Consider the following 13,864-nt stretch of genomic DNA (forward strand, 5'->3'; position numbering starts at 1 on the left):
AGCAATCAGTAGTGAGTGGGTCTTCCATAAAAAGAACACCTAGACTTGAAAGTCTCCCAAGCTGTTTAAAGAAGTTTGTGTTCAGAGAATAGGGCACTTGGAGAAGGGCACTTAGTAGAAGGGTGTCAATAGAGGCACTTGATGAAATGTGGCCTTGGCTGAGTGGAGGGAAGCTTAAAAAACTGGTTTCAGTTTGGCTTTAATGGTTATTCACCAGATTTCATGTATGTTAGATGTACATATGAATACTGGTGATTAATTGCAGTGGTTATACTTGGGATCATTTGTAGAACTTCTCAAGGCCAATCATATGAGTACCTGACATTGACAGAAAAGAGATGATCATCAGTTGTGAAACTAGTGTGAAGTGGAGTGGTTGCATGTCTAGAGGTTAATCCAGTGGAGAAGTCACCATAAGAACCCAAGGCTGCTGCATTTGCCCGCAGTTATATTCATTGTGGTTATGCATCAAGGTGTTTTACAAATCTGCATTGAAGTCGAACCGAAAGCAAAAATATTTTTCTTTAATTATGCAGCCTGTATGTTTTGATTTCTGGCTATTTCAAATTAAAAATATGTTACCAGTTAGAACTTTAGAAATTTAGAAATATTACGTGTATCAACACAAAAGGAATCTGCATTTGACTTCTTTAAAATAGATCATATGGCGGCAAGGGATGGACAATAATAACCTTACATTTTCCCACAATATTTTGTCATAGTTATGGCAGTGACAATAAAAGTGACAATAAAGAATATTCACTACAATCCATTTGGCTATAAGTTTGTCACTACCTACCCTATTACCTATTGCTTCATTACCACAATGTAAGTGGTGAAAATGTGCTGCTAAACATAACTCAATAAGTGTTAGACATAAAAAAAGTTTACAGTTAAAATAAACTAATGCCCTGGCTGTTGGCCCTCTAGCCAAAGGCTAATTTGCAGGCCCATTCCCTGGTTAGGCTTTTAGAAGTTAGCCTTTTAAAACTAATAATACAAAGAAAGTTATTTAAAACTAACAGTAAAATACCACTTCAACACTAATCTAATCTAATCTAATCTGATCTAATCTAACAATTGATATGTCATATTGTCATAGTAGTGTTTGGAACTATTGTTGCTTTTCTGTTTTAATAGAAGATTTGCTCATGCAGGTTTTTTGCAATGCCTGGTAATAAGGTAAAGACTGGTATTTTTACTGAGATTTAAAATACAGTGACATGCTGAGAACCAACAGTGGAAAACTTGTACCAATCTCAATCACACTAACCTGTTTTTCAGGTTCTTTATAATCATAAAATCTTATCTCAATAACACCCCTTCCCCCCATTACTTCATTAGACAATAACTTGCCTAATGAAGTTATTAGACAACTCCATCACATCTTTTCCCAAGTGTCCTCCTAAAAGGATATTTATCTATATAAGGACAGATGATTTAACAGACTTCACCAATCAGTTGACATTGGGAAATAATGCCATAATTGCCATTAAAAGTGAATTTTTGAGTGGATTTTGAAAGTAAACTATGGTGGAAAATGCTTCCTTAAAGACATGAAGCTTTTTCCTCATAACTACTTCCAAAAAGAAACATTCTTATTGAAAAATATCAGACTTCAGTTCGACCTTAAGGGCAATGTGTCTCTATGTGAGGGTGAGATTAGAACTATTTTAAAGAATATCATCCACCTGTGTCCCCATTGAACAGATAAAACAGTTTTTATTTATTTGAAACTGGAGCAGAGCAGACTATTGGCTAATGACCATTGTGATGTCACTTCTTCCTCTGTTGTTATTTTATTTGGTATTTAGTGGCTTTTTAAAATGACAGGCAGGCAGGCAGGCAAGCAGCACCTACTTGTTACATGGACAGGAGCAAAGACCACAGAATTTCCCTAGATCGTTCAAATTCTTTTCTGCATCCTTCATGTCCTTATTGATTTGGTCCATTCCCTCCTCGATGCGCTCCAGTTGTTCTGATTAAACACAAGTCATTTATCCCCCACAGAACGAAGCACAAGGAGAGAGAGAGGAAGAAGACGAGAAAAAGAGAGAGAGAGAAAGAAGACAAAGGAGAGAAGACAACAACTTCAGACACTCACTATGACAAAAGAAAGTAAAACAAAACAAGAAAAAAAAGAGGAAAAACTGGACGCCACCACATATGCAAAGAACCTTTGGGGCACATTGTCAGTACCTACTTGTTACATGGACAAATGAAAAGCCCACAGCATTTCCCTAAATCTTTTAAATTTTTCTCGGCTTCCTTCATGTCTTGGTTGATATGGTTCATGCCCTCTTCAACACGATCGAGTTGCTCTGGTCAGGACAAAGGGATGACAGTTGTGGAATGAATTTCATTGACTGGTTGACAGAAAATGAGATATGATGAACAGCAACTGAAGTGTAAATGTGAGCATGTGTATCCTCATGTGCAAACTACAAGAAATATTTGAGTTTATGGGAGAAATTAAGACTTTTCCATGTTAAATAGAGCACAATTATGGCCAAGTTGGCTGGAATATGTTTAGAGGCACCAAAAAAATAATAAATACTCCTCTCAGGTTTAACACTACTGACAACAGCCCATTATCCTAACATAGCATAACAGCCAACAAGAGAACAACAGTTAGCTAACCGGGGGTTTGCCTAAACTTAAGACTGTGAATAAAACTAGTGAGCTGGACTTCCTGTCATTGCGTAAACTATTGTTTTAACCCTTAAGGTTTAAGCTTTAGTGTAGCTGGCTGTATAGCTTTCTACAGGTATGTAACTAAACTAAAAACTAAGCTTACTATGGGCATTTCAGTACTAGAATGAGGATGTTATTGTTTTTCTAGTTTAAATCCAAGAAAAGGCATTTTTTAGCCATGGTTTTTATTTTCCAAGTCTTCTGCGAAGGCAAAACCAAGATTTCTATCATGAAGCTAATATAGCTACAGGGGTTGGACAATGAAACTGAAACACTTGTCATTTTAGTGTGGGAGGTTTCATGGCTAAATTGGACCAGCCTGGTAGCCAGTCTTCATTGATTGCGCATTGCACCAGTAAGAGCAGAGTGTGAAGGTTCAATTAGCAGGGTAAGAGCACAGTTTTGCTCAAAATATTGAAATGCACACAACATTATGGGTGACATACCAGAGTTCAAAAGAGGACAATTGTTGGTGCACGTCTTGCTGGCGCATCTGTGACCAAGACAGCAAGTCTTTGTGATGTATCAAGAGCCACGGTATCCAGGGTAATGTCAGCATACCACCAAGAAGGACGAACCACATCCAACAGGATTAACTGTGGACGCAAGAGGAAGCTGTCTGAAAGGGATGTTCGGGTGCTAACCCGGATTGTATCCAAAAACCATAAAACCACGGCTGTTCAAATCACGGCAGAATTAAATGTGCACCTCAACTCTCCTGTTTCCACCAGAACTGTCCGTCGGGAGCTCCACAGGGTCAATATACACGGCCGGGCTGCTATAGCCAAACCTTTGGTCACTCATGCCAATGCCAAACGTCGGTTTCAATGGTGCAAGGAGCACAAATCTTGGGCTGTGGACAATGTGAAACATGTATTGTTCTCCGATGTGTCCACCTTTCCTGTTTTCCCCACATCCGGGAGAGTTACGGTGTGGAGAAGCCCCAAAGAAGCGTACCACCCAGACTGTTGCATGCCCAGAGTGAAGCATGGGGGTGGATCAGTGATGGTTTGGGCTGCCATATCATGGCATTCCCTTGGCCCAATACTTGTGCTAGATGGGCGCGTCACTGCCAAGGACTACCGAACCATTCTTGAGGACCATGTGCATCCAATGGTTCAAACATTGTATCCCGAAGGCGGTGCCGTGTGTCAGGATGACAATGCACCAATACACACAGCAAGACTGGTGAAAGATTGGTTTGATGAACATGAAAGTGAAGTTGAACATCTCCCATGGCCTGCACAGTCACCAGATCTAAATATTATTGAGCCACTTTGGGGTGTTTTGGAGGAGCGAGTCAGGAAACGTTTTCCTCCACCAGTATCACATAGTGACCTGGCCACTATCCTGCAAGAAGAATGGCTTAAAATCCCTCTGACCACTGTGCAGGACTTGTATATGTCATTCCCAAGACGAATTGACGCTGTATTGGCTGCAAAAGGAGGCCCTACACCATACTAATAAATTATTGTGGTCTAAAACCAGGAGTTTGAGTTTCATTGTCCAAACCCTGTATCACCAAGCTTTTGAAAATGCACAAGATTTTCTTTTTTCACATATGAACACCTCAGGATAGTAAAACTGAAGCAACTTTTTCCTGATAAGGAATATTATTTTTCTTAATGAAATGAGTCTCAGTGCCAAATACTAAAACATTAACTCAAACTAACTCTGAGTTTCAGGTTTCTTCCTTTAGTGTCTAAATGCATAAAATGCAAGGAAATACTTTTTGGCACTTTGGCTTGCATTGCTAGTAATAGGCGGCATGGTTGCAAAGCAAAGCAATTAGCAAAACCTACTGGTTTTCCGTACAGCTAGAACAGATATTTGTACAGTTATATCATATAGAGATCCGGTTCTAGGGCAAATGGAACGCATCTTTATTGCTGAGTTACATTTGCTGAATTGGACTGGATCCTGACTATGACTGGATTCTGGGTTATAGGTGTTAGAGGCTTTGCCATGCTGATGTGGTGGATGGTGAGTAGGCAACTATTTTTCAAAACAAATTTGTATTGGAAAAGAGAAATAATATGTGAGTAGAGTGTGAAAGCATGTGGCACAGTTAAATATGGAGTGAATTCAGGAACTAGTTCACTGACTGTTAAAATTTGTTCAATCCCTGGTTGGCGTGCATTTCTGAAATGTTAAAATATGTTAAATTAAACATTGTTACACTGAGATAGGGTAAATGCATTGAGCGTGATGTAACAACATTCTCGGTTAGTTTGATTTCTACCGAAGCAAACCATTGCCATGACTTTCTCCTCTATCATCTGCAGATATAAAGGCTTTCAGTCTGATGAAACGACAGCACTGTGAATTTTGAGGTTAGCTCCCAGACTGCACATTGTCAGCTATTACAGTTGCTTTTGTAATAATCGCCAGGTGCAGAAATGCTCTGGGGGCAGTATGCATTAGAGTGCATGCATGGCTTGTCACGGGAAGGCTAGAGCTTACATTCCCATGAGGGACATCTGTGTTGACAGAAATAAGAATACCCTATTGTCCCATATTCAAGAGGCAGAGCCTTTGTGTATTTTTTCTACTGCCATATTTACCATTTTATTATGTGCACTATCTGTATAGTTTTCACGCTGTCAATGTGCAACCAGGGATTGTACAAATCAGTAAGTGGTTGAAAGGCGAGTGGTTGAATATTTTGTCATTACCAGCTAAATCGATCGTTTCTTTTATTCAGTTCGTTTGTTTTAACACCTCTGGTATGTTAACATAGCAGAACTGTTCTCAGATCTGTTTAAACCTTAATGTCTTTAACTACAAATCAGACAAAAAATGTATGACAGCTTGGGATCATTCTTCATTGTAAATAATGAATAAGGGATTTTTAACCTGACCATTTAGACCTGTAAGTGTTACATTATTTCAGGCAGTTTTTTGCGTGTGTGTGTGTAAAATAATTTAATGTAAACAGATCGGAGAACAGTTTGGAAGTTACTCAACCACCAACTGCCAAAGGAACGATATAATGGTGCTGATTGTTTTGCCCCTTCACCATTTTGTACCTTTGTAGTTTGTTTGGCTCATATCCACTTTGTTGTTTTGTAAAATGAGCCGTATACAGCAAGACGTTTTGCAATAACGCATCAATAATTTATCAATTTGCCACATGGACATTTTATAACCGCTTTAAAGAAATGTTTTACTTTCTAACTTGCTGCTGTTATACTTCTGAATCACAGAGGAAGATAGTCGTAGACCCGTATCAGCTGACCCCTGTAAAGGTCAACCGGAGCTGTGACTGGAGTGTGTGATGATGGTTTGTACGGGCAACTGACCGTGGTATTCAAGGCAAAATCCCATAGAACACCACTACAACATGTTTGACGCAAATTGTTTTTTGTCATAAACACATTGGACTGGTTGCACCCAAGCGCCAATTCTGTGAACTGATCTGAATCAATCACACCATACTCACTTTGATGCCATCTTGGCGTTCTAAATGAACACACGGAGGCTTTTATAGTTTCATGAAAAATACTAGTATTTACCGGCAGGATGTCACCAAGAGTTAATTTAGTTTTGTCAGTTGAATTTATTACTGTAAACTGGTGTAATACATCTTCAGAAAAGAATGCACAATTATATTAAATTAATCTCCAGAATTCATGAAAGTACTGAACTACCAGAAAAACCTGTAATATTGTAAGTATTAAATGGTTTGTTTACAGCTGAGACCTAAACGTAGGAAAGGACAAAAAGTCAATACATAGGCGCAAAATTGGGGTTCAACTTGGTGAAAGGGCAAATTGACAAATTGAGCTGTGAGGTATTTAGGTACTGCAGTGGCCAGTTTCAAATATTCTTCATGAGAGCTGTCAATGTTTTTGGCACTTTTGAGATTTCTCTTGTCTTTCTTAGCTGAAATAAAAGAAGGTAAAGAAGTCAGGATAAAATAAAGAAAAACAGCTGGTGGCAAATTAAACGCAGTCACGCAAACCAAGAAGAAAAATGGGAGCCCATGAAAAGAAAAGTTAAAAGAAGCTGAAAGAAAGAAAAGATAGTCACAGACTATCCCCAAAGTAATTCTGGAACCTTCATCGATCAAATAAGCATGCTGTAAAAAGAAATAAAAAAAATCAAAAAGAATAAATAAAAGAAAAACTGAGGGAAAATGAAATAGTTTTAAATGCATTTAAATGAAAACAAGCAGTTGAATATGAAACAGTTCATTCATCCACCAAGTGTCTGATTATCAAATATTAAACATTAAAGAACAGAATTAAAATGTGATCATAATATAGTTTTACACTTATTGTAGAAAAGCATAGCAACTTTGTTTAATTTAAATAGCTTAGTTATTACAGCAAAACATTATGACTAAATTGACCATCACTCCTTTTGCCAACTTACCTCCCTGCTCGTCCAGCATAACCAAAGTCCTGATTCCAGCATCTTTGCTCTATTCCCCAGAGAAGGCCAGATGACAGGTAGGTGGAGTAATACAAAACAGAAATCAACAAGGTGGTCAACAAACCTTGAAATTAATAGCTCGTAACAGCATGAGCTGTCAGTAATATTGTTTTCTTTCTCCAGTCTTCTGTAGAAACAACTACTGTATCAAACTGAAAAAGTTTGATACAGTAGCTGAGGTTGATGGCAAAGATGCTCATGTTTTCAGGCTCTTTTAGGTTTTCTACTTTGCAAAGAAAAAAATGCTCATCTCTTCACCCAACTAAGTTTAGAAACACACAATGAAACTAGTTACATAATAATTTAGATCCTCGTTTTTAGTTTTTTCCCTGATACCATTTTTGAAGGATGATCCCACAAAAACACATTTGGAGGATTCTATCCAAGTCTTTGGCCAAAATCTTCAAACTCAAATCACACACTGTTCAGTATGCAGCAGCCACACCTAAGTTTGGTTGTAAAATGTAAACATTATACCCCCACCACACGTTCCCCTATCTGCTATGAGAGATGAAGGCATACAAAGATGGCTGCTTTAAGGTAATAATGCTATAATTTAATTTAAAGCAGCACTATGCAGATGGTCTGTCTGCACTAATGAAGATAAGATTGTGGTGTGTACGCACCCACGTACATCTGCATGCATTGATACCCACCATTACACACTATCCAAAACCCTGCTTTCTCAGCTGTTTGGAAGAAAAGCCAAACAGAGGTTTGAAAAGTAAGGGAAGCTAATAAGAACACATGTGTAGTGATAATCTGCTATGGCCCCACAAACCAGCAGAGATGGTTCAGCAAACCTTCTTATATTGAAAGTAGCGTTTCGATTTGATGGATTGCTGCTTTTGATTAGAGGTCACTGACTGGTTTTGGCTCTATTTCTATACACTTGCCAGCAAGCAGTATGAAATATAAACTCCCAGGCCTGAACGTGTTTGGCATGAAGATCTGGAGCTCTTAAAACTACTTATTGTGGTTATAACCAAGTAAGGACATGTGTGTATCAATTACCATTTGCACTAGCTGGAAATATTTTAAATAGTTTGTAACGAACTGGGTACAAGCTCTGCTTTCAGAAAACCTATGTTGTAAAGAAATACAACACAGCTAACAGCTGGCTGTTAGCATAGCAGCTTTTTAATTGAATAAAGTGAATGACTAGCATGTAAATGTCAACCACATTTTCATCAACATCTCATTCACTAAAACATTTACTTTCTGACTGAGTATGTCTTCTTTATAGCCTTGCAGTAATTCATGTTTTGAGTAGATTTGTAGATTACAGAAGAAGCTAACTTGGTAGCTGCTGAAATGAACTTCTCAGGCTAACAGTATAACAGCTAAACCTAAGCCAAACTGCATTGGTTTAGCAACACTAGTCTAACTAATGGATAAAAATGTGTTTAAAAAATCATTTCTTTGTGAAAATTTATTAAAGTGTGTACCACACATGTTACTGTGGAGCTAATTAAATAAATACAATTATAATTGTAAATCATGTCATGTTGTAGAAGGTAGGATTTAACAGATGCCTTATTTCTTGCTGCCCAAGTATTCAACAGAAATAACAGACCAACCATGAATGCAAACTAAATCTTCCTAACAATTACCCTAGATCCTAGATCCTATTATTGTATTTAAAATTGTGGTGGACAACAACAAGACATTAGTTACTGTTTGTGGAGATGTCGTCTTTGGTTAGCTGGCAGTGAGCCTGTCAGACTAAATTACCTCTGACCCCCAAATCAAAGGCATATAATTCTTTCACAGTTCAGCTGTGAAAAGCTAATCCTATAGTTTTAAAGTTTTAAGCAGATGTCACTAATCTTCTTTAATGATATATATGAAATTGGGTATTTTATCCTTGAGTTGAAATTTACCCTAAGAAGGAAAATTAATATTTATATTTGCTGTTTTAATCATGCAGAAAAGGATAACGGATATAATAACAAAATAGTTCTATGCATTGTTCGATATTGTTATTATTCATCTCATGTCATTATTTAGCAGAGGCTATCTAATGTCCCTATGAGTTTTTATGTTTTTGGAGACAAGTACAATGAACTCCATTACAGCCTCTATACTTCACCCCATTCTCTATCTCCTATCGGCCTAAAGCATTTTAAACTTTCTCTCCTGCTCCTCCAATCTTGCAGCACCGTTTTGTGGTGAGATTTGTCCACTGATGATCAATCTGACCTTGAGAGCTGCACCGAGTATCCGTCATCCTCCTCTATCCAAAGCTGCCCGTGGCCTTTACTCCCTTCTTTTATCTGTGTTTGCTTGGTGCTGTATTCCCTGTCAGTGTATCATGCTATCATCTTCTTGCCTTTAGTGTTATAAGTGCTCACTTTAATGGGTTGCGTTGTGTGGGTGTGTGCGCACATCTTATCTCGCACTGACGTCTGCTTTCCTGTAATGTGCTATCGCCATCATACAGTTGACTCATAGTTGACTCAGAGACAGCACTTAAAGATACAAACACCTCAACATCATGGAAAGAAAGCATAAATCAAAGGTAAACATTAAATTTAGACTCAGTAGTTTTATGCATTAGCTAGATGATCATCAACCCATCATCTTCTTAAATTCACAAATAAAAATGTATCACCCTTTTTTTCTTAGAGACTGGGTTGATATAATACAATACAAAGTTCAGGCTCTTATTTAATAAATTACACTGCTCTCCTGTGCTGTCATTCCCAGACGTGTTACGATCTTTGATATCTTTAGTTATTTATTCATAGAGGTGTATTTAATTAGTAGTTTCACTGCAAAATCATGTATATACCTTGAACCTTTCCACATTTTGTCACTTACAACCACAAACTTCAGTGTCTGTTGTTCTGATTTATGACAGCCCTGTGATGGACTGACTGAAAGATGAACCTTCCACCACCACCAACATTTATTGAGGTATGTCTCTATCATCTTTGCATAACTAAAGACTGAATTATTGGCTCATTCCTCTTTGCAAAACAGCTCACGCTCAGTATTTTGGATGGAGAGCTTCTGTTATCATCAATTATCAAGTCTTGCCACAGATTCTCAGTTGAATTTACATCTACAATTTTACTGGGCCATTCTAAGACATGAATATGTTTTGTATTGTTTCCTTGGTTGAAGATGAACCTCCACACCAGTCTCACATATTTTAATCATAATTCCTTCCACGAGTTTCCTATATTCCCTGCTTTAAACTCCTGGTTTGTTCACGGAGGTTCTCTAACAACCCTCTGAGGCCTTCAGACAATAGCTGGATTTCTACTGAGATTAAATTACACACAGGTGGACACGGTTTTACCAAATTTGTGACTTAAAGGCAAATGGTTCCACTGGTTTTTATTTAGGAATGATGAATACTCAGGGCTGACTACAAATGCAGGCCACACCTTTCTGATTTTTATTTGTATTGCTGGTCTATCATATAAAATCCAAATAAAATTCATTGAATTTTATTGTTGTAACTTGACAAAATTTGAAAAAATTTGGTGGTTGTGAGGTACTGCATCTACATACTCATGAAGCATCAATATAGGTTGCTCATTTAATCCAATTTGCTCTAAAATGAATTGTTTTAATCTGCAAAAGGCCGCATGTGGGTAGCAAAATGTAAAAGTTTCTCGTACTTTTCTTGTCCCCAGTTTCATTGCCATTTTCATAAACTGTTATAATTTTACAAGGATGATGGACATTTTTTCAGTGTTGCAGGTTTTCCTTACCTCCTCCACCAGCTGCAGCATACGACGGGTGCTCTCCAGCGACTGTGAAGAAATTAAAGATCGAATTATTATCTATCTGAAATTACTTAACTACATACAAATCAACTCAGGCACCACCAACATGTCTAAATATATACTGTTTCAAACATAATCGTGAGAAGCAGCGACATGAGAGCTATTTTTGAAGTATCAGCTTTTTCTTTTCTCTCACTCTTCATTGTGAAGTCAATGTCTGGATCTAAAAGCTTCTTTAAGTCAGAGGCAAAAAGCTGTTATTGTGATGCCGCCATTTTGTGCGTGCTCTGTGCTGATGCATGTGTGTGTGTTTAATATTCTGCTCAGCTGCGCCACAGTGAGTCATATGTGGAGCTGGAGGGCTCTGGGCCGATCTGTTCTGGGCTATGACAGAGACTTTCTTTCTCCGTCTGAGACACGCTTTCACAAAGACCAGACAGGAGCTCCCGTATATCAACCAGAACAGAATCATGGAGTCGGCTTTGTAGAGAATTTGTTCAGGACTGCACCACAGATTTTTGCACTCACATTTATGGGGTAATTTGATGTCAAATGCGAACATTTTCTCTTTAACCTGTACAATATGCAGGTACATCTGAAAAAATCAGTAATCGTAAAAACTAATTTCAGAAAGTGGAATTCATATATAGATTTATGACATTGAGAGTCAATATTTCAAACCTTTATTTCTTGTAATTTGGATTATTATGGTTTACAGGTAATGAACACATAAAATGAAAATGTTATATAAGATCAATAAAAAGGGTTTTTTAAAGAGAAATACTTTCAATGAATCATTGCATCAATGCGGTGTGGAATGGAGGAGATCATCCTGTGGTTCTGCTGAGGTGTACTGAAAGCCCAGATTGCTTTGATAGCAGCTTTCAGGTCATCTACATTGTTGGGTCTGGTGTCTTTCATTTTCCTGTTGACAATCCTCCATAGATTATCTAGAGAGATTCAGGTCAGGCTAATTTGATGATTAATGAAGTCCAGTAACACCATGGTCATTGAAGCAGCTTTTGGTACCTTTGGCAGTGTGGACTTAATAAAACACAGTGGACCAGCAGCAGCATATGACATGGTATCCAAACCATCACTGACTGTGGGAACATCAGACTGGACTTCAAGCAACATGGATTCTGTGCCTCTCCAATTTTCCTCAAGACTCTGGAACCTGGATTTCTAAATGAAATGCAGATTTTACTTTCATCTGAAAATAGTCCAGTTCTTTTTCTCCTTGGACCAGGTAAGGAGTGGCTTGGAACGTGGAATGCACCATGCCCATGAAAAGGTTTGTATGTGCATAGTGGCTCTTGATTTGATGACTCCAGCCACGGTCCACTTCGTGTGAAATTCACCTAAATTTTTTATTCATGTTGTTTGACAATCCTCTGAAAGCTGCACACCTTTTTTATATTACCCTTGTTCTTTCCTCTCAACTTTCCATTGATATGCTTGAATACATCACTCTGTCTACAAACCATAATCATCAAAATGACAAGAAATAAAGACTTAAAATATTTTACTCTAGGTGTAATGAATCTGTATAATATATGAGTTCAACTTTCTGAAATGAATGAGACACAATATTAAACCTTTTCACCATTTTCAAATTTGTATTAGCTGTATTTGTATGCACAGGTATGTGCTGTTACTCCTTTGCTTATTAAGGTACTTGAGTCAGATCTTTGTGGGTATGTATTCATGGCAACATAAGTGAAAAAGCTGTGTCTGGGCAGGTGTGTTCTTCTCACCTCATCCGCCAGCTGGTCGGCGCGTTGCTGCATATCTGACAGCTCATTGCGCATGTCCGCATCATCTGCCATGGCTGCTGAATGTGGGGGGTGGAGAGGGTCTCCAAAAGGGAAGAGAAGATCCTAACGGGAATCAGGGGTGGGCTGGATGAGAGAAAGAGTTTAAGCTTTTAGTGAAGTTAGCTGGACACTGCAGTGCAATTGATGAATCCACCAAGGCCTATTTAAAAAAATAACTGTCAAAAAAGTTGACCAACTTAACTGTTAAAAATAAAAGGAAACCAATTGAAATATCCCCAAGTTCTTGTGTAACGTCACAGGTTAACCTAAGGAAGGATTTGGTGAGTAAATAAGACAGGATCAAGCAGCTGATAAAAGTAGGATTTGTGAAGGATTAGCCAAAACCAGACAACTGTTTTCACAAGGCATTTCTTCCAAGTACAGGTCAACTCACATGACATCAAGTGTCTCTATAACACTGCTGTAACGTAGTCTGTCAATCCCCCAAAAATAACATATCGCAGCAATGGGTGTATTCCAGTTAATGTATATCTGAATGAATCTAACAGGAAGCGACTTAATTGACTATGGATGATCCCTGTATTTAAAGTGCCTTTTTGTACAGCACTAAATGGTAAATGGACTAATTTTATTTCACACTTTATAGTCATATTGACATTCAAAGCACTTCACACTTGAACCACATTCCTCTGGTCACAATCACAAACAAAACTTTCCGACTGCAAGATGGCTACGATCCCTATTGAGCCACAGTCTCTTCATACTAAGGGTTTACAGGCTTTTCTCCTTATTCTTGGATCAGCAGATTTGCAATCAGGACACTGTGTAATAAAAATGATTTTTGGTATGTACATGCTATGAGGAGTAGTGTAGGGATCAGGCGAGTAAGAGTGTGACATTTCTAAATAAATGTAATGAGTGTTTTTTTTTTTCCGAAGGACCAAAAATGTCTTTCAAGAGAGACGATGTCATAAATTAATTTATTTCTAAAATCAAGTGAACATTTCATACTAGGGTCAGTTTGAGAGACACCTGTGTGGTCAATATTACAAATCTACAACTAACATTAAAATGTTGTTATAATTAGCATAGCTCAAGGACATTAACAAATGAAGGCTGTGTGTCGATATATCAAACACACCTTTTAACACAAGAATGTGTGTCAGCTATCACAGCTGCGGTCTGTGGCAGGTTATCTCTCTCCCTAGTTAGATG

At 37.9% G+C, this 13,864-nt stretch overlaps 1 protein-coding gene across 2 annotated transcripts in view; it reads right to left on the bottom strand.

Moving 5' to 3' along the window:
• The window catches only part of snap25a (synaptosome associated protein 25a), a 50,005-nt gene that overhangs the window by 11,700 nt on the left and 24,441 nt on the right, over positions 1-13,864 (bottom strand). For both annotated transcript variants that reach the window (XM_047387988.1, XM_047387989.1), the window contains exons 2-5: positions 12,629-12,772; positions 10,857-10,898; positions 7,072-7,120; positions 1,861-1,978 (exon numbers count right to left, since the gene is read on the bottom strand). In XM_047387988.1, coding sequence (XP_047243944.1) covers positions 1,861-1,978; positions 7,072-7,120; positions 10,857-10,898; positions 12,629-12,700 — 281 coding nt within the window. In that variant the 5' untranslated portion in view covers positions 12,701-12,772. The remainder of the gene's footprint in view (positions 1-1,860; positions 1,979-7,071; positions 7,121-10,856; positions 10,899-12,628; positions 12,773-13,864) is intronic.

Source organism: Girardinichthys multiradiatus, chromosome 15 (genome assembly GCF_021462225.1).
Source record: "Girardinichthys multiradiatus isolate DD_20200921_A chromosome 15, DD_fGirMul_XY1, whole genome shotgun sequence".
Lineage (NCBI taxonomy): Eukaryota > Metazoa > Chordata > Actinopteri > Cyprinodontiformes > Goodeidae > Girardinichthys > Girardinichthys multiradiatus.